The sequence below is a fragment of the Amphibalanus amphitrite genome, unplaced genomic scaffold (assembly GCF_019059575.1).
Source record: "Amphibalanus amphitrite isolate SeventyFive unplaced genomic scaffold, NRLGWU_Aamphi_draft 000220F_arrow, whole genome shotgun sequence".
In the NCBI taxonomy this organism is placed as follows: domain Eukaryota; kingdom Metazoa; phylum Arthropoda; class Thecostraca; order Balanomorpha; family Balanidae; genus Amphibalanus; species Amphibalanus amphitrite.
The window spans coordinates 678,869-699,535 of NW_024881715.1; the positions used below are offsets into that span (position 1 = coordinate 678,869).

A 20,667-nucleotide genomic window follows, 5' to 3' on the forward strand; every position below is an offset into this window, starting at 1 on the left:
TGCAGCGTGCAGTCTCCTGATCCATGATGGGCGTGATCTGATGAATTAACATAAGTGTTGGTAGGTAATGATTTCAACTATCGACTATCGACTATCGACATAAGTGTTGGTAATGATTTCAACTATCGACATTGGGCGCACTGCGAACTAAACTTGAGTTACTATAAAGTAATGGTTTCAAATCGGCTACAGGGCACATATTTAGGTACAACAAATTTTATGTGCATACATCGTTCACGCACATACAGATGTGTCTTGCACGTTTGAAAAGAACATACTCGTAAAGTTAGAGTTCTTTTGGAATGCTGACGTCCAATTGAAAAGAAGCTATGCTATTAACGAATAATTTTATGATTGATCCGAAATAACCGCAGTCCGCACATGAACTTAATTTCAAATTCCAAGGTCACATGATAGCTAACATCTATAAAACTCCACTGGTCGGAAGATATAATCCACGAGCCGCTGCACCGGGAGGGGGGGGGGGGAGGAGGGGTCATAAAGAATTGCAGTCTGCAGACTCTTAACGTTTCGCATCTATCTCCGAAATTTGATAAGATATGGACTTGAAATTGGATATAAATTCAAATGAATATCCAGACCATGTATGGAAAAGTTTGATGGTTGCACCACTTGAGATGACATTACAGTAACGTCATAACGTTTTGTGGTTTCCCGATATGGAGCGCTTCGGATGTCACTGAGCATGAAACGTGACGGTTAATGAACATGGCAGCACTTGCTGTCATCCTGACACATCTAAGTACACTTTCAACTTAGTTCCTGACTGGTGATTAATCCTGTCCTGAAACTAGGTCCTGTAGCTAGGTCCTGAATACAAGATATACTCGTAGGTACTCGTACAGTGAGGAAACTAAGAAACGCCAGTCTATAAGAGAACTTTTGACACCACCGTGACGTTATTTCAAATAGCATCAGCACCAAAAACTTGACATAACTACGGCTACCTATACATTCAGGAATATGTGTGCGAAATTTCGCTTCTCGATCTCTTCGCGTTGCGACGATATCGTCGGAGAAGTAAGCGGGGCAACTAGTTGCCCCCCCCCCCTCCAGCGGCCGGCGGGTGGCGCGGAGGCCCAGTGGCCACCGGAATAATTGTTAGGGCTTAACAACGTTTTTATAATTAAGTGTGATACGCGAAAACCTATTGATAAGTGCTATAGTTGGCTATAAATATCCTTTTTAATGAGGAATGACGGTGTCTCACAACAAACCATAAGGACAACACAAAACACTGTTATTCCGTTTACATTTTTATTTACATTTGTTTCCTTATAGCAATTGTCTAAAATGTAAATGCATCCTGGTGAATGACTTTGTTTGGCAAGCGGAGTACAGTTACAATAGCTTCCCGTTACTTACGTACAGCCCACCGCTAAAGTAATGTAGGGTTTTACTTATCTCAGCGGTTGGCTTTGACTGGCGATTGTTTAATGCGGAGTGATCGAAAAGAAGATGTCAATAGCTAAAGTTGCAGCTGAAAGGGTGACGATACATATAAGCGACATTCAAAGTTTCATTGTAGTCTGGCTAATCGTTCCTAAGCTTCAGAAGCAGAACATACCCATGACTGAAACCCCACATTACTTCTGCTGTGGACTGTACATACATGCCTATTCCGGTGGGCGGCAATGCATTGGCGCGGATGCATCAGGGTGATCCTACATACATATAACACCGAATAAGAAATAGTGGGATTCATCAAGTTATCATTTTACTAGTATTGATCACTGTTGTCAAGTTATCAACCATACACTGAATCCCCGCTTGGGACCAAGTTGCAAATATTGCAGACCTGACGAGGTTTCTTTGCCCTCCCTGTCACAGAGAAGTTGTCACTCACACTCAACAGATAAGACCTGTTAGAGGTCTTGCGGCATCTGGCGGAGACAAAAAAAAAGTTCCCGCTTGTTTAACAATAATCTCGCATTTGATGGCTCATAGTCATATAATCGAAACAAATATTGTAATTTGTATGATGAAGATATCCCAGGAAGTGGACTTGAAATCAATCTTTGCAGCTCGCTCCCAGTTTTATCAATTTACTATTAGGTATACATTAATTATTTTCACGCTGACAATTTCCCCAACACAGTGACATTGAAAGGTTGAATCAAGTTTTACCTTGACTCTAGTACAAGGAACAAATGTTTTAAGGATCTGAATCTAATCTCACATTTGAAAGAAACGCAACGGTTAGGAAAACAGTGATTTATTTCATACTATCACGGAGCAATCCATTGTTTGTGTACAGCACCTCAGGGGCCAAATGAAAGGTAAAGTGGTAATGTAGCGCATGCGATATATCAAACAATGATATATCGCACCAGCATGGGGGGGGGGGTGGCAACCACCCCCCCATGTGCGTTCTAGGATGGCAAAATGGCATGTGCGGGCGAGGGTTAATGCGGAGTGATCGAAAAGAAGATGTCAATAGCTAAAGTTGCAGCTGCAAGGATGACGATACATATAAGCTACATTCAAAGTTTTATTGTAGTCTGGCTAATCGTTCCTAAGCTTCAGAAGCAGAACATACCCATGACTGAAACCCCACATTACTTCTGCTGTGGACTGTACAATACAGGCGCCACTAAATGCAAATCAAACTCGACATTTATCGTCATTATCTAAGTATATGTAGTAGTAGTGTGCTAAACAAATGTGCGTCACAGTTTTTATTTTGGCACCATTAGGCTCGACATGACCTGCTGCGTTGAATGACATGATTAACCCTCGCCCGCACATGGGGGGGGGGGGGGGTGGTTGCCACCCCCCCCAGGTAGTCTTTCTGCTCTGCACTCAACATTTTTAGAGCTAGAAGGCTGATTTTTCGTATAGCTGCTCCTCTATCCTTTCTTGATATCCACTGAAAATTTCAAGTTTCTGTGATTTTTGGTTTCGGAGATATGACCTTGTTTTTCAGGTCATGTCATGACCCAAATGGCCAATTCTCAACATCTTGCGTTTGCCATGGGCCTTATGAGCTTTTGACACCCTGATTTCGGCCTTTTTTGCCAGTCTTACCTCCTACCTATCATGGCACATGTTGTTTGACGATGTACAGGGGTCAAGGTCAGGGTCAAGGTCAACCTAGGTCACCTAAGATAATTGCGTTTTAGGCAAGCTGAATTTACTTATTGTGAAGTTTTTTGACTGCATTTTTGGTAAAAGCTTCTCAGATCATGATTTCATGTGATATGGACCCAAAAACAATCGGTGCACACATCAGTATACACACAGACACACACAGACATACAAACACATATAATTGACCTTGACCTAACTTGACCTGAAATGACCTCAGCAGCAAAATTCTGGTCGGGTAGTGTGACAAAGAGGTTCTAGCTGGCTTGGCACCAGAAAACAGCATCGTCATCGGTATTTGATAAGCAGCACACTTGATATCCAACGGTGACCCAAAACAGCAACATTTTTTAGTTTGACCTGACCTGGAAGGTCAATGACTGACCTGAGAAGGTAAAACTGGGTATCATTGGATTCGTCTCTTCCCAAAGAATCTTTTTGGTCTCTACTGCTAAGCTCTATCTCCAACAGGAACGAAATGGCGCGGGGGGGGGGTGGCAACCACCCCCCCCCCCATGTGCGTTCTAGGATGGGAAAATGGCATGTGCGGGCGAGGGTTAACCCGGTCGGGCCCAGGGGTACCTAATCCCAACCATCGCAGCCGGCGGCGGGGGAGGGCGTTTTTCGCCCCCTGTATAACTCCGCAAATAAGGAAGCTACGGAATGCGTTGGTGACAAGCTGCCAAACCTCCAGGACCATTTTTGGTAGAGTTATTTGCGGAAAACTAAAACCCAGTTCGGGGTATTTGACCTGACCTCTGACCTCAGGTCACCAAAACCGTCACTTAAAGGTAGTGTGCCAGCTTTCTTGGACCGTATGGAGTTAATGGCCCAGATAAGGAGAACAGGATTTTTAGAACTTATCCATACCTTCAAAACTCATGGAAACGTTTTAAATTCTTCAAATTTTGAGTACCCCAGTGCGAAATTCGCCCCGACGGGTTGTCGGTCGTACCCCAATCACATTTCACACCACTATGAACAATAAATGCACACACTGAAATCGCTATTACCGATATGCTCATCCAATCAAGTTTCGATAAACCCATTCATCATCACCTCCTGCGGTTTCGAACACGCCTGTTAGGTGGTGCGGTAGACCACGCCCAAAGCCAGGGCCCCGGTAACGTGAGGTAGCCGAGTCAGGGCAGCGTGCGCTGACCCAAGCCGGAGCCGCGCGTCCTCCCGGTGTCATGTGATAGCCCGGGGCTGCCCGCGGGGATGCGGTAGACCGCGCCCAAAGCTGCGGCCCCGGCTTGGGTCAGCGCACGCTGCCCCGACTCGGCTACCTCACGTTACCGGGGCCCTGGCTTTGGGCGCGGCTTCTGCTCATACTTTGTGGTGCGGTGGTGGTGCGTCGGGCTGCGCGCTCTGACTTCGGCCAAGAAAAATGCGTCAGCTGATCATTGTCATTTCTGCCACTTGCGTGTGGTGAAATGGGGCCATAACTTATAAGACGGCTTTTTCATATCAATTATCTTACATAAAATCATATTTCAAACCATAAATAATGTTCGACAGCCAAATAAAAGAAACAATACCAATACGGGCTTACAGTTTAAGGCTCGACATTGTGTTGTCTACGATTAGACAGCTGATAACTCATTCCCGTATGTCGTATGGTCGTAACACTATAATGACCTTTGCTTATTGTCACAAGTGCGCCGCATTCGCGATTGTTGCCCGACGCCTGTTTGCAAGTGAGCCCACTACAGTTGTTATACATATCTAAAAACCGATAAACTTTTAGGCGAAAAAGGCACTATTCCAGGCCCATTTTTGATTTTTTTTTTGCGATATTAGGTAAAAACAGAAGCTTCTTATCCTAGGAAAAATAAAATGGGAAATCTTTCAAAGGTGGCACACTACCTTTAATTCGTCTATTTTTCCCTAGGTCAAACGCTACACACCAGTGCTCGTAATTTGACTGTATCTTTAAACTCTATATTTTTTGGCAGCTATTTGGGGCTCACGTCTGTATCGCCGAAGTTTGCCGTGCAGGGGTCTAGAAAAAATCGACCCTGTGACGTCACCAAGGAGGCTAGGTACAATTCTTTAATTAACCCACGAGCCACAGGGGGGGGGGGGCATAAAGTTGCCCCCTTACGTTTCGTGGAATATCTCCGAAACCTGATGAGCTACAAACGTGGAACTTGGCATAGCTTCAAACGAATACCTAGGCAATCTTTGAGGAATGTTTGGTGGTTGTAGCAGCACTAAACCCTCGCCCGCACATGCCATTTTCCCATCTTAGAATGCACATGGGGGGGGGGGGGTTGCTACCCCCGCGCCATTTCGTTCCTGTTGGAGATAGAGCTTTGTGGTAAAGACCAAGAAGATTCTTTGGGAAGAGACGAATCTAATGATACCCAGTTTACCTTCTCAGGTCAGTCATTGACCTTCCAGGTCAGGTCAAACTAAAAAATGTTGCTGTTTTGGGTCACCGTTGGATATCAAGTGCGCTGCTTATCATATACCGATGACGATGCCGTTTTCTGGTGCTAAGCCGGCTAGAACCTCTTTGTCACACTACCCGACCAGGTTTTTGCTGCTGAGGTCAATTCAGGTCAAGTTAGATCAAGGTCAATGATATGTGCTTGTATGTCTGTGTGTGTTTGTGTGTATATTGATGTGTGCACCGATTGTTTATGTGTCCATGTTACATGAAATCATGATCTGAGAAGTTTTTACCAAAAAAATGCAGTCAAAAAACTTCACGAAAAGTAAATTCAGCTTGCCTAAAACGCAATTATCTTAGATGACCTAGGTTGACCTTGACCCTGACCTTGATATCTGTACCTATATCGTCGAACAACATGTTCCATGATAGGTGGGAGGTAAGACTGGCAAAAAAAGGCCGAAATCAAGGTGTCAAAAGCTCACAAGGCCCATAGCCAACGCAAGATGTTGAGAACTGGTCATTTGGGTAATGACATGACCTGAAAAATAAGGTCATATCTCCAAAGCCAAAACCACAGAAACTTGAAATTTTCAGTGGACATCAAGAAAGGATGAAGGAGCAGCTTTACGAAAAATCAGGGATCTAGCTCTAAAAATGTTGAGTGCAGAGCAGAAAGACTACCTGGGGGAAGGGTGGCAACCACCCCTCCCCCATGTGCGGGCGAGGGTTAAGATGACGTCACAGTCACGTCATAAAATTTTGTCGTTTTCCGATACGGACCGTTTCTGATGACGCTGAGCATGAAACTCAACTGGAAATGAACCAGACAGCACCTCTTGTCATCCTTAAACATCTAAGTACACTTTCACCTAGTTCCTGACCATTGACCAATAATCGGTATTTTATATTTGGTCTCATATATCGGATATGTCGTGAGAAAACTGAGAGACGCAAATCTATAATTTAACTTCTGACGTCACTGTGACGTCATTTCAAATGGGATCGACACCAAATTTTGACACAACCTCGGCTAGGTATTCAGGAAGTTGTGTGCAAAGTTTGTTTCTCTATCTCTTCGCGTTGCGACGATATCGTCGCAGAAGTCTAGGTAAAGGGAGGGGGGGGGGGGCAACTATATGCCCCCCAGCGGCCGGCGGGTGGCGCGGAGGCCCAGCGGCCGCCGGGTTAACCCGCACCCTGGTGGGCCTGTTTATAACGCGACCTGGTGGCGGGGAGGGCTATTTTTGCCCCCCCCCCCTCATATCTCCGAAACTACTGAACGGATCCGCAAAATTCAAACGACGTTCGAAAGGCCTGTCAAATTTGCTCCAAGAAACCAAATTTCATTGACCTCGGGGTCACCGATGACGTCACAGGTCAGGTCAAAGATGAAATAGTTCACCGTTCACGGGTCTTCTAGGGAATGCGCTATAACACCGAGGAAAACGTATTTTGTCGAGAATCAGCGATAGGGCGTCAGTTGCCTAGTACATATAACATATGTTGCTATTAGATGTCACTGACAATACCAGGTCAGGTCACAGGTCAGGTGACCAAGGGTCAGCACATAAACCCAATTTTACTAAGGTTGTGCGATGCATGTTTTATGGCCAATTTTTCATTTCCAACTCAATAGTGTTAGCGAAAACGCCCCCCCCCCCCCCAGGCGGCGAGGGTTAATGCTTGATAAAGGTGAAGTTGGAAACTGAACTGTAGTTCATACACACAATGCACAGCATAAGGGGGATATGCAGGTATAATATATTTGCGATAAAATATGGCTAGACATTGTTTAAAAACGCGCCCTCAAGCTTGTAATGATTATCGAAGGCCGCTCCCAAGTTAGCACACCGGCAGTATTTAGCCCCAGGACATTCTTCAGATCGACAGCGCAGAGCCACCGTGTCTGTTAAGCTGTGAGCTAATGCTCTTCCTCGCGCATCCAGTAGAGGACTGTGCCGCTATGCTCCTCCTCTGGACCGTCGATCCAGGGCGCGTGTTTCCAGAAGGCGTCGCTGTGCAGCCGACTGATGACCAGCGTGCCCCACCAGTCGTCACCGTCTGCAGAACTGGTGGTGAGGACCGTGTCCAGCCCCCCTCTCAGCCACGGCATCCTCTCCTCGATACCCTTATCCTGGTACTGCCAGCTGTCGAACTTTGTGACGAGCTCGACATCGGTCTGGAGGCCCTGGACGTCGACAAAGCTGTAGTGACGGGGAGCGAGCCAGACTCCGCCCCAGTGGCGGCGGCCCCGCTCCGCCGCCTGCGCCTCGATCCGGTAGGCGAACCGGGAGCTGTTGCCCAGGTCTCGGATGGCGTCCGCCTGGCCCAGGATTGAGTAGTTGTCAGTGAACGAGGGCGACAGCGGGTTCCGACTGAATATACTCAACATGTCCCAGCCGGTCTGGGAGTTAGCTGTCACCAACAGCGTCCAGCCGCCGCCGTCGTGGCTGAAGTCGCACAGCACCGGCGCCGGCATCCCGGTAAACCAGTAGACGCCGTCCCTTGAGGCGCCACCCTGGTTGCGCAGCTGCAGACAGGAGCGAGCGCAGGCGCGTATCTCTGGTTCTTGGTACTGTGCCATGCCAATTGGTAGCGCAGTAGGCCACATTAGACACTTCACCTCGGTCTTCAAGGCAGTCAGCAATCGTTCCAGTGTGCCCAGGCTCGTCTGCATGTCAACGACAGCTGAGGGCACGGCCGCTCTCTGCTGCTCGTCTACTTCCAACGAGTTGTGAACACCTGTGACCAGCAGGATCAGGAGGGTGACGAGCCGAAGGCTGGCCATGTTGGCTGGAAGCTGGTCAACAGCAGCGACGGCTCCCGGAAATCGGTGATTGACATAGGCGTAGGAACGTTTTTGAAAGTGGGGGGGCCAGGCTCCCAGAGGTCTAAAACCTAACCTACCCCAAAATCCAATTTCTCCTCGGATTTCGGCCACTTTGTTTTCGCAAACATGCTCAGAGGTAAAAAAAAATATAGACAAAAACAAAAACAAAATTGGTTAAATTTCAGGGAGACTCCTGTCCATAAACTCAAACTGATGGACGCGTTCCCCTGTCCTCCGCAGCCGTTGGCACCCATGCAAATTCCAGAGGCATCCAAAAACTTTTTCATTACGAGCAAGCGTGAAACGTGCAAAGCGAGTCTTTTCAATATACCTATAAAAATCAGCAGGAACTAGGTTCAGCCAGGCCTGTAACGTTTTTAAGAGGTTTTATATCAGCGACCACTGCAACTGGGCTGATTGACTTTCAGAGGCCGCCGGCCGGTGTGGGACTTTTAGAGGCCGGTCTGGGCCCTCAGAGGCCAGTTTAACCCTCGCCGGCCCGGACCTATAGGTTTTCTACATACACGCCGGCCGAGGGGGCGGGGGGCGGGCACGACCCCCTCGCTATTTCGCCCCAGGTGGAGCTAGCGCGTCGCGGAAAAAAACGAGCGTGTGCGCCGTTACGAGGCGCAGAGATCGATTCTCGATTTTAAGGTCCTAGGTCAACCGGTGACCTCTTAGGTCAGGTCAAGTGTCTCAATGCACGGTTCCGTTTTTGGTGAATAACTTCGCAATAAAACGGCCGCAGAGCCGCGATTTTGGCAGCATCGTGTTCGCCTCGCTCAGGCGCGTCGAATGATATACATTTTGTTTGGGTCAGGTCAACTTAGGGTGTTGATCTCAGGTCAAGGTCAGGTCAGCACCCCAGGTCACGAAGTTGGTCGAAAGAGGTCATGTCGCATATCATTCGATTCGGCAGGTCTTCCTGAGTCCATTGGTGGCTTTCCCGACTCGCTAGCTCAATTTGATCGGTAGATAACGTCATATATGACGTCGCGCAAGGTCAACATTGCAAAAGTGACGCATCGAGCATTGCAAGGAGTGCATAAAATCACGATTCGGTGTGCTTGAGATAGTTGGAGATCGTTTCCGGCGCCAGAAAAAGTTTTCAGTTTATCTCCATTGACTTATACCTAATGGTGAGGTCACGGAAATGACCTGACCTCATATGACCTTTAGGAAAAATCCGAGATGTGCAAGTTGTGAGACTCCTAATGGATACTAGGTCCTGCAAGGTTCATTTCCCTGTGAAATCTCCTCTGGCAGTGAGGGCGTTGCGAAGTTGCGACATCTGAAGACCGTGCAGAGGTTCACTTATGACCTCATAGGTCAGTGACCTGATCTGATCCGAAAATGCGGTTGGTGTCAAAAGATCTGGCTTTATTCAAAGGTCAGGTATGCCAAGCTTCAGCTCTCTATCGCCGGCGTGTTCGGAGCTATCGCGAAAAAAAACTATGGAGGGGCGGCACCCGCCCCCCCCCCCCTCGGCCGGCGAAGGTTAAGGCCCTCAGAGACCAGTACAGGGCCTGCAAAGAGCAGTTTGAGACCTTAAGATGCCGACTTGGGCCATCAGAGGCTAAAGTGGGTCCTTACAGGCCAGCATGGGCCCTCAGAGGTCAATGTGGGACCCTAAAGGCTAAAATACCGGCATGGGCCGGTGTTGGACCCCAGAGACCAGCAGAAGGCCCTCAAAAACCAAGATGGGCCTCAGAGGCCGGTATCAGGTCTTCAGAATCCCGTGCAAGGCCCTCATAGGCTAGTGTGGGTCCTTACAGACCAGCATGGCCCTTAGAGGTCAGTGTGGGGCCCTAAAAGACCGTCATGGGCTAGCGTTGGACCTCTAAGGCCAAGATGGACCCTCAGAGGCCGATGTGGACCCTTACAGGCCGGCATCGGGTCTTCAGAATTCAGTGCGGGGCCCTCAGAGGCACCTGAAGGTTAACCCGCGCACCGACGGGGGGGGGCGGATATCCGCCCCCCCCTGAGGTTTTTCGCGAATAGCGGGAAAACCGCGGCGCGTAGCGCCGCGAAATTTGGTATGACTATTCCCTTATCAATTTTACACATGGTGTGCAAGTTTGAACCTCCTACCTTTCAAGGTCAGGTCACCAGGTCACTTTGAATGACCCAACCTCAAGTCACTTTTTTGCAACTTTGTCACCGTGCCAGAGCTACAGTAGATGTCGGAGGCCTTTGAAAGTCGCAGGATGTTATTAGGTCATTAGTAGCTACAATTTGTATATCTCGGAATTTTGATATCGGTGACCTAAGGTCAGGTCAATTTCGCGACCTCCCCATTATAAGTCAATGGGGGAAAAATCAACTCCCTGTTTTTACCACTAAAACGGGTCGGAATGGCCCCATATACCATACATGACTTCATATACGATCAACCTTCACTACCTTGAGGTTTGTTTTGCTGTTGGGCAGCTGTGAGGTCATGTGACGTCATCAAAGGTCACCAAAGGTTTTTGGCCAATAACTCCGTACAGGAACAAGATACAGACGCGTGGATGGTCTCATTGTGTTCAGCTCGTCAAGACGCATCGAATGATATACATGATGACCTCGAGGTCACGTGACCTGAGGTCAACCTTTGACCTTGACCTTTCGAGGTCAACATATATCATTCGATGCGGATTGACGAGAGGATCACGATGAGGCCCTTAGTTTGTTCCTATCTTGACTAATTCGAAAGTTATTCGAGAAAAACTCTCTCCATATTTAGCGCCGCCATTTTGACTTTTTCGACCCCTGTGACGTCATCTTTGACCTGACCTGAAAATGACCTTAGTAAAAATTGTAGATCTTGACCGTGCGTATCCGATGCCGTTTACCGCTTGTCGCTATCTTGCTTCGTTCTCGAGATCTCAGGGGGGGGCGGTCATCCGCCCCCCCCCCGTCGGTACTAAGTTGGCGCAGACCCCCGTCGGTGCGCGGGTTAATCTTGGGGCCCCAGAGACAGAAATGAGGCCACCAGAGGCCGGTGTGAGGCCCTCAGACGCCGGCTGGGCCCTTGAGGCCGGTTAGGGGCCCTCAAATGCTAGTGGAGGGCCCTAAGAGGTCAATGTGGGCGCTTGACCGCCACTGAAGGGCCCTCCGAGATCAGTGTAGGACCATCAAAGACTGGTTTGGGAGCTGTTTATAGCTGGCGTGGGATTCTTGAGCCTCCTGACAACCGAATAAGGGCCAGAGCCCCATACGCCCATGGGGACCCATTGGTTGTTTTGGGGGGGGGGGCAAATGATATGATGGCCCCCTGATTAGCCTTTGGAGGGGGAAGGGCATGGCCCTGGTCCCCCTTCTGCGACCGCCACTGTACTGAAAGTGGAAGGGGGAGGGGCAGATACAGACATTGCTGGCCCCCAGCCTGTTTGAACCGAGGCGGGGGCACGGTCACCCTGGCCCCCAGCTAGTACGTACCTACGCCTTTGACGAACTATGCCGACCCCAAGCAGATCTGGTCAAGCGTTGGTCGTTTGTATACGCATTCTCCTGCACCATGCTAGTATTGTCTTATACCTTTTCAGTGCTCGCTGTCCTGCGCCTTGCAATCAACAAAATGCTGCGGCACCAGGACTCACAGTCTTGTCTCTGATATGGTTTCCTTCATTGAGTGAAGGAAATTGCGGCCAATAACGCTGTAGGAACAAAAGGGAATCTGAATAGCTGAATAGGCAAGCTGAATAGTTGTCAAGTTCTGGTGTTTAGGGTACCGGGTGGTAGGTACAGAGTAGAGTTAGACAGACACTCATAATGGATACTAGATCCTGCAAGTTTCATTTCCCTGTGACATCTCCTCTGGCAGTGAGGGCGTTGCGAAGTTGCGACATCTGAAGACCGTGCAGAGGTTCACTTGTGACGTCATAGGTCAGTGACCTGACCTGACCCAAAAATGCGGTTGGTGTCAAAAGATGCGGCTTGGATCAAAGGTCAGGTATGCCAAGTTTCAGCTCTATATCGCCAGCGTGTTCGGAGCTATCGCGAAAAAACCCTATGGGGGGGGGGGCGGCACCCGCCCCCCCCCCTCGGCCGGCGAGGGTTAAGTCAGCAAAAAGTGGGGGGGGGGCCAGTTAACATTGCTGGCCCCCCCACCTCCGAAAGTGGGGGGCCATGGCCCCCCCGGCCCCCCCTGTTCCTACGCCTATGGTGATTGATGCTGCTGTACCACTATGAACCACTATGCCGTACCGTGAGCTGTTGATCAGAACGCACCAGCCGAGGTCTGCTGCCTCGGCCCACACCGGCCCAGACACTATGCTGTTGCCCACCTCGGTGGACTTGTGCATAATGTTTATGGATATGACTGAGCTGTTGCCTAAACTACAGTGACCTATAGATAGACCATCTGACTTGTTTATCATTGGACGTCAAGCATTTCATTCGCTAATATTTAGTTGACATTTAGACGTCTGGCAGTTCTGTATTTCAGATGCCATTGATGTCTGGAGTTCTCGTCTTTTCCGTTAACTCTCGCCGGACCTATTGTTTTTCTTCGTACGCGCCCCCGCCGAGAACGGGTAAGCGTAGAGGTGGGAAATTGCTAAGAGGCAAGACCTCCCCTTCACGCCGTTTCGTCCCAAACGGAGCTAGGGCCTCGTGGAAAAATGAGCGTACACGATGAGATGGTTTAAATGATTTTAAGCGGTTTTCGGTCAACTGATGACCTGGTGACCTGATGATCGTGTCGAATGGTGACTAAAGCCATGAGTTTGGTGTTGGTAAATAGTTTAACAAAAATGGCCTTAGCGCCGCGATTTTCGTGTAATCGTCATGTTAGCTTATAGCTTATATGCATCGACTGGTATGCTTTTTATTTTTGATCTGACTTCTGACGAAGTGTCAATATTTATGTATATTAAATAGTCTGATATCCATTTATGTTTTACTTGCATTCGTTTACAATAACCACAACTTTATTCATCGATATCAGATCCTCTTGTCTCAGGTAATTGTGCTAATCAATATTTAGCTTGATTCTGGAAGTTTCGACACTTTATAAACATTCACATACAAAGGTCCACATCTGGTCGGCCACGGTGGTTCAAACTGTCATGGCAACAGCGTAACAAGAAGGCAACAAGCCCCAATTAAAACATAAATCACACCTCATACAACTCAGAGTATATACGCTAGCACCCATTTGCAGTTTTCACGGGCAGGTGTCTCCATTGCTCGTTGATGGCCACCGTCTGCCAGAAGTTGACCCGTTCTTCAAACAATCTCTCCCCCAGCGCCGGCTGAGAATTAAGCCTCATGTGGCGCTGGTACTGTTCGGTGTAGATGGGCCAGTCGGGAAGCAGCAGGATGTCCGACCTGGGCTGACCGGTGCGCGCAAAGTTGGTCCACAAGTTGACCATGAACCGGGTCATGGCGTAGCCTGGGCTGCCAGGCCGCTCCCGAGGCAGGTTGTCGGTACTGAATAGGTAGCGGAGGTCATCTCCGTGGCTGACACCTGCCTCTGGAATCGGCCAGCGCAGGTTGGGAGGACTTGGCAGGGCAACGTTGTTGACTAATCGGCCTGGTCCCGTATGGTCCAGCACGTACTTGTAGAGAGGTGCATGGGTTGAGGCCAAACGAATCTCCTCAGAAATTTCGTTTACATAGAACCGATCAGACAGGGCAGTCGCCAGAACTTCGGAGCTCACAGTGGTATTCACTGGTGCGTAGAAGTTCAGTACTTTCAGCGTTTCATTCACAAGGTCTGCGCCACAATCCAAAATGCTGTACTCCGATTCACCGATCAGTGCAATGAATGGCGCCCAGTGAGCTATGGTTTTCTTCGTCACTCCTTTGACAAAACTCTCCGTTTGGAGACGGATCGGAAGGAAGAAAGCGCCTTCCATGCTCGTCATCCCCGAGAGCCACGGAACAATGTTGAACTTGCCACTCTCCAGCAGGGCTCTCGGCTCATCCGGTAGGAACGGGAAGGGACTCTCGCGATCGACTCGGGGCATGAACCCAGGCATGCTCCCTTCCCCAATGGCATCCAAGGCATCCATAAAAACATCGGAGGATACCGACCTTATGCAGTTAACCGAGATTCTACCGTCGGGCTTTGTGCAGCCAAGCTGCTTGGAGAGCTTCTTTTCTGAGCCCTTCCGTGAGTCTCTGGCCGCGAAGGTAGAGAAGGACATTCCAGACTGACTGATGGCGTGATGAAACAGGTCCTTTGTCAACGGACTCAGAACTTGGAGCGAGACGCTTGAGCCGCCAGCCGCCTGGCCGAAGATGGTGACGGATTTGGGGTCTCCGCCAAAGTTGGCGATGTTGTCCTGCACCCAGTGAAGCAACACGACCTGGTCCAGCAGGCCGTAGTTGCCCGGTGCAGCGTTGTCGTGGGTCGAGAAAAAGCCGAACGCGCCGAGACGGTAGTTGAACGTCACCAGCACCACCGGCTCGTCCATGAAGTAGTGGGGTCCATACTCATCAGCGTCGCCGGAGCCAAAGAAGAAGCCACCTCCGTGGATGAGTACCAGCACCGGCAGTCCGGTCAGCGAGCTCTCCTGTCCCGGCAGCTGACGGGAGTACACGTTCACGAACAGGCAGTCTTCGTCGCCAACGCGAGTGAAGTTGTTGAGGTGATCAAACTGCAAACAGCGGTTCCCGTGGTCGATGCCGTCGCGGATCCCGCGCCAGCCGGCGTGCCGCTGCGGCGCCTGGAAGCGGAGGTGTCTCAGCGGCGGCTGTGCGTACGGGATGCCCTTGAAGCAGTAGAAGAGGTGGCCGCCGGCGCTCCTGTCCATGACGCCCTTGACCCGGCCCTCCCGGGTGGCGACCAGCGGTCGGTAGCCATGGGCGATGTGGCCCGCCGCGCTGACCGCTGCCGCCAGCAGAGCAGTGCACAGCAGGAGCCTCATCGTGCCACTGACACCCGACCGCGCCAGTCCGGCCACGTTGTAGGCAAACGGAGCACCGTTGCATTTGTCCCGAGGTTATGGAAACCGGTTCTGAAGGATAGCGCTCAATGGAACAACACATGCCGGGTTGGGACGCAGCCGGAACAATGGACTAATGAGCCGGACATAATGAATGTGCCAACGTACTTAGTGCAATATCCATTGACAGCTTACATAAAGCCACAGCCAGTAAAAGAGACCAAACTACAACACATATTTCACGCTCGTCGCGAATTGAGTGATTATTCAATGGACTTTGATTCAATGCTTATCGATCAAGAAATTCTCGTTCTTAGATTTAGTCCTTGCTTTTTGCGCAGGCCAGATACCGAGCGCCAAGGCCATTCAATTTAGTCCGGAAACTCATAAAATGCTGATAAAATTATTTAAATGATATATGCTTAAGAACAACCTTGATATTTTTTAGAACCAAGGGCTAGCGAATCTTTGCCAGAGCTTTCTAACACCGTGAAGAAATTGTGAGGTCTCAACTCGACAACTTTTTCAAGTCTCATATTTATAAGTGTTAATCCAAGTTCAGGACAATCAACTGGTCCCCCATTCATAGACTTCTGTGTACCGAGGTCTATGTCCCATTGCATTTGAAATATGATATGGAATATGAAAAGCCGTTAATTGTTAAATCAACATCAATTTTGAAAATGAAAGATGCGGACTGTTTGTGCCGCCGGAACTTATCCGTTCCTATCTCGAACACATGATACCGTAAGTGACACATGGATCAAATTCAAGTAAGGATCAATACAGTGAGCAAGGTTCTAAGGTGACCAGCAGGAAGTAATCAAGGTTGTAAATACATTTACACAGTGATCAAGGTTCCACGAACCGGAAGCCTTGTGCGTCTTTTTGAATATACCTACTTTGAATGCATTTGTAGCTACTGATTGGTTTATTATTTGCAGCATCACTATGAAATTATCGACAAACATATAGGCGGTGGAACGGGGAGGGCACCGAGGCACCGTGCCCCCCTTTGATTTTGACATTTTAACATTAGCCCTATGGGCGTTGCATGGAAAGAATGGGACCAAAAGTCGACAGTGCCCCCCCCCCTAAATTGAAGGTGTTCCGCCGCTACTGTCGACAAAATTGAAATGACACAGTTGGATTTATGCTGCCATTGGATCCGTTTCTGAGCCGAGATCAATATCCGTGGTATCATATCGCAGTTCCATTTTTTTTTCAGATCTGTTTGCATGTCTGACACGTGACATAGGTATCATGCCCAAATTAGTTGTGTGTACTACCTACCTAATCGCCATTATTGTAATCAAATCAGTGATTATTTTCCCTTGCATTTAGAAGTTTTTCCTACCTAATGGTGATGGCTTCATGGGAATTAGTTCGCGATCACTTTGGGCGGAAAAGCTTGCCCGAACGCGAAATGTTTACGAAGAAAACCCTCCAAACGAAGCAGCATTGGACCACAAAAATGCACAAAAACAGCAGATCCGCCATAAACGGTACAATTGTTCCATCAATCCAGTACGTGACTAAGCTCACACGATCGATGCTTATGACCCAGGGACAATGACCTTATTATTTTGCGGAAAAAGTGTGACAGGGGTTCTCTTCGGCATTATTTCCCGTTTATATCAACTGTATAAATAGATATATAATAAATAGACGTTTTTTCCAGCCTTCAAACTCTACCCGTCCTCCCTTACACCTCATCAACATCCCCACCTTTGAAGGCACTCGGTTGATCAGCTCGGCCTCTGGTAACCGGGGATTCACGGCGGCTGCCTCACCACTCGGAACCCCGCAATGGATACCAACTGAAACGACGCGTGGCTGAGTTATGGCCATAGAGGTAGTGAAGCAAACAGCCTAAAGATGGTACCGTCCCGAGCAGTGGAGCGCACGCGGGAATGGGGAAGTCAAAGGCACACGGCTAACGATCGTCATCGTGCGGTCTTTGTCATCACTTTGATAGGTCGAATGCACAGAAGAAGGGCAGCAAAAGGTGAGTAGCAAAGCATTTAATTATAACCGTTTGTATGGAAATTGGAAGAGGTAATTGACAAAACAAATGAAGGTGTAGGTACTATAGATGGTTGATCGGTAAGTAAATGACTAATCCATGATATGAATTAACTATCATGCATTAAATGCTTACCGCCGTTGTCTGGAAGCCCTTCGCCTGCCTTTGTGTGATCAAATACACTACCGGTGAGACTCCGGACAAGCAAAACAGCATATAGGTATAATGTAGTCAGCAGCATAAGTATATGGGTGAGGGAACACTGAGTAAAAAATAAACGTTCAGCCGTATATAGTTGATCACTAATCTTTCAAAAGCTTATGAATTGGCACAATTAACCTATTGCCCATTGCAATGATGGAATAAAAGTCTAGGTTTTAACAGCATGAACTGCAAGTTTATGTTAGTGCAAACTGCATAGTGTATAGCCAGGTTGTTGATATGCATTCCGTGTCGAGTTATTAGCCGTTTTCACGACGGTCATTTGGTACACATTTGGTGCAGATTAGGTGCAGATTTGGTCAAATTAGGTTCATTGTATTCCTAAAGTTGTCAGTTTGTGCTGCACAGATGCCTATATACCTAATTTTCTTTTATTATCAGACAGTGCTTTCGATTAAACACTGAAACAAATTCATGGTACGAAAATATTTATTGTAAAAGAGATTTGGTGCAGATTTGGTCAAATCAGGTACATTCGCCAGATAGCCCGTCGTGAAAACGACTTAATGAACATCGTCTCATCAGTCAGCCACACCAAAAATACATGCAGCTTACAGGGACGCCATTTCTACGTGTATCATTGTCGCCTCCTATCCTTGAACCCTTTGCACCCGGACCATCTTTGCTTGTTGTCTCCAACAACCGCTATTTATAAGTGACACCGCTGCTCCTTCAATGCCGCTGAGTGGAACCGGTTCCGGTAGCGGTGTCCTTGGTGGATCATACGCCGGGTAGCCGTGCCTCAGTGACACCATGAGGCTCCTCCTGTGCATAGCGCTGCTGACTCTGGCCGTGTCCGGCTACCGGCCCCGCGACCACCGTCCGCTGGTCGCCACCAAGGAGGGCCGAGTCAGGGGGGTGGCCGACAGAAGCGCCGGCGGAAACCTCTTCTTCAGCTTCAAGGGCATCCCGTACGCCGAGCCGCCGGTGCGCAAGCTGCGATTCCGAGAACCGCAGCGGCATGCTCTGTGGACTGGAGTCCGTGACGCCTCCAGACATGGTAGTGAGTGCCCGAACTTTGACCAGCTGAGAAACAACACCCGTGTCGGAGACGAGGACTGCCTGTTTGTGAACGTGTTCACTCGTCAGTTGCCAGGAGAAGAGTACTCTCTGGCCGGCCTGCCGGTGATGGTCTACATTCACGGAGGTGGCTTCTTCTTTGGCTCCGGTGATGCGGATGAGTACGGACCCCACTACCTCATGGATGAGCCGGTGGTGCTGGTGACGTTCAACTACAGGCTCGGACCGTTCGGCTTTTTCACAACACACGACGCAGCAGCCCCTGGCAACTACGGCATGCTGGACCAGGTGCTGCTGCTGCAGTGGGTGCAGGACAACATCGCCGCGTTCGGTGGAAATCCTAAACTTGTTACCATTTTTGGTCAGTCTGCGGGCGGGTCTAGTGTGTCACTTTTGGTACTGAGTCCACTCGCTAAGGGACTCTTCCATCACGCCATCAGTCAGTCAGGCGCATCGTTCTCAAGCTTTGCTGCGAGTGCCAAGCGAAGAGGCTTGGCAAATAAGCTGTCAAACGTACTCGGATGCACTCTTCCCAATGGTGAAGCATCCGTTGAATGCATTAGGAGGGTACCTGCAGATGTAATTATGAATGCCTTGGAGACGCTTGGCGAAGGAAACAAACCAGGATTTCTGCCACGTGTGGATCAGGAAAGGTCGGAGCCGTTCTTGCCAGAGCAGCCAAGAGTTCTGTTGGATACGGGCAACTTTAACATTGTGCCGTGGATTTCTGGCATGACAAGCATGGAGGGTGCTTTCTTTCTTCCAGTCAGCCTTCAAACCGACCAGAGTGTTGATCAGGTTGTGAGGAAGGAAACAAGGAAATGGGCGCAAGTTCTCGCACTTCTTGGCGAATCTGAGTTCAGTATTTTGGATTGTGGTGCATCTCCGTTACAAGAGGCAAGAAAAGTTCTTGACTTCTTCACTCCGGGCCCTGGAACGGCCAGTCTAAGAACACTGGCGGTCGTTCTCTCGGATCGATTCTACGTAAACGAGATAACGGAGGAGATTCGACTGGCCTCTGCCCATGCGCCCCTCTACAAGTACGTGCTGGACCATACGGGACCAGGCCGCCTCAGCTTCGATGTCGATCTGCCAGTGCCTTCAAACCTGCGCTGGCCGGCACCGGAGCTGGGCGTCAGCCACGGGGACGACCTCCGCTACCTGTTCAGCACCGACAGCCTGCCTCGGGAGCGACCCGGAAGCCCCGGGTACGCCATCATCCGCTTCATGGTCAACCTGTGGACCAACTTCGCGCGCACGGGTCGGCCCAGCTCCGATGTGCTGCCTATGCCCGACTGGCCCATATTTACTGAGCACAGTCAGCGTCACATGAGACTCAACTCGCAGCCGGCCCTGGGAGAGAGACTGTTTGAAGAACGGGTCAATTTCTGGCAAACGGTGGCCGTCAACGAGCAGTGGAGACACCCAGTCATCATGACACCCGATGGATGTTGAAACAATGACTCATATGACATATCTGCTATATATAGTTAAAGGCTCTGAAAAAGTAATACCGAAGCGAGGTCTCTTCTCACTTCACTCTACCTCAATTTGCAGTTGACCGGTTGTCTTCACTCGTTCTCCGCTTTCTGTTTTAATATACCTTCACCAGTGCAGTGGTCATGGACTTCGACCACATCTTGTATGCTTGTTTCTTTCTTGATGGCTTTGTTGCAGACTGTTTAGTAAAAATAATAATCTTCGCATACTTGGCTGTCGAACAAAGATCTTTAAAGCTGATAGGTAAATCTACATAGAATGACGCATAACGTGGAAAAGCAAACGATAGCTCTCCGTGAGTTGATCTAGAATAAAAAAGATCATTTTCGATCAGATCAATACTGAAATCAATGGACGTCAAAAAAGGTAAAGCTTTCCTTAAAAACTTCCGGAATTTTTCTTTTCCACAAATCAGTGTATCGCAAACCTATGAATTGCGAATCAGGAGCTACAGCATCGCTAAAACTGCGAATTTGATAGCTTTTTCAAAGTCAATCCCTTAGAATCTCGTCATAATTGACCTCGGGTCAACGGTTTTGCCCACAGAGGGGAAATAGCCGTTTTCACGACGGGCTATCCGGCGAGTGCACCTAATTTGACCAGATCTGCACCTAATCTGCACCAAATGTGCACCAAATGTGTACCAGATGGCCGTTGTGAAAACAGCTAATACCTCCCTTAT

General features: G+C 49.0%; 3 protein-coding genes across 3 annotated transcripts; 1 reads left to right on the forward strand and 2 right to left on the reverse strand.

Moving 5' to 3' along the window:
- Positions 1-7,256: 7,256 nt before the first annotated feature.
- On the reverse strand, positions 7,257-12,598 carry LOC122385490. The gene is made up of 2 exons (XM_043373824.1): positions 12,497-12,598; positions 7,257-8,350 (listed from the first exon to the last, which is right to left on the reverse strand). The coding sequence occupies exon 2, from the start codon at positions 8,295-8,297 to the stop codon at positions 7,431-7,433; it is 867 nt and encodes a 288-aa protein (XP_043229759.1). The 5' UTR covers positions 8,298-8,350; positions 12,497-12,598; the 3' UTR covers positions 7,257-7,430.
- A 573-nt stretch (positions 12,599-13,171) lies between these two features.
- Positions 13,172-15,213, reverse strand: LOC122385489 (pyrethroid hydrolase Ces2a-like). The gene has a single exon (XM_043373823.1). It carries the CDS (start codon positions 15,197-15,199, stop codon positions 13,472-13,474), a length of 1,728 nt encoding a protein of 575 aa, XP_043229758.1. The 5' UTR covers positions 15,200-15,213; the 3' UTR covers positions 13,172-13,471.
- Positions 15,214-18,218: 3,005 nt separating this feature from the next.
- Positions 18,219-20,094, forward strand: LOC122385492 (pyrethroid hydrolase Ces2a-like). Its single transcript, XM_043373826.1, has one exon. The coding sequence runs from the start codon at positions 18,219-18,221 to the stop codon at positions 19,938-19,940; it is 1,722 nt and encodes a 573-aa protein (XP_043229761.1). The 3' UTR covers positions 19,941-20,094.
- The last annotated feature ends 573 nt before the right edge of the window (positions 20,095-20,667 follow it).

Coding starts and splice junctions, on each gene's coding strand:
- LOC122385489 (XM_043373823.1), bottom strand. CDS start 15,199: ATGAGGCTCCTGCTGTGCACTGCTCTGCTGGCGGCAGCGGTCAGCGCG.
- LOC122385492 (XM_043373826.1), top strand. CDS start 18,219: ATGAGGCTCCTCCTGTGCATAGCGCTGCTGACTCTGGCCGTGTCCGGC.
- LOC122385490 (XM_043373824.1), bottom strand. CDS start 8,297: ATGGCCAGCCTTCGGCTCGTCACCCTCCTGATCCTGCTGGTCACAGGT.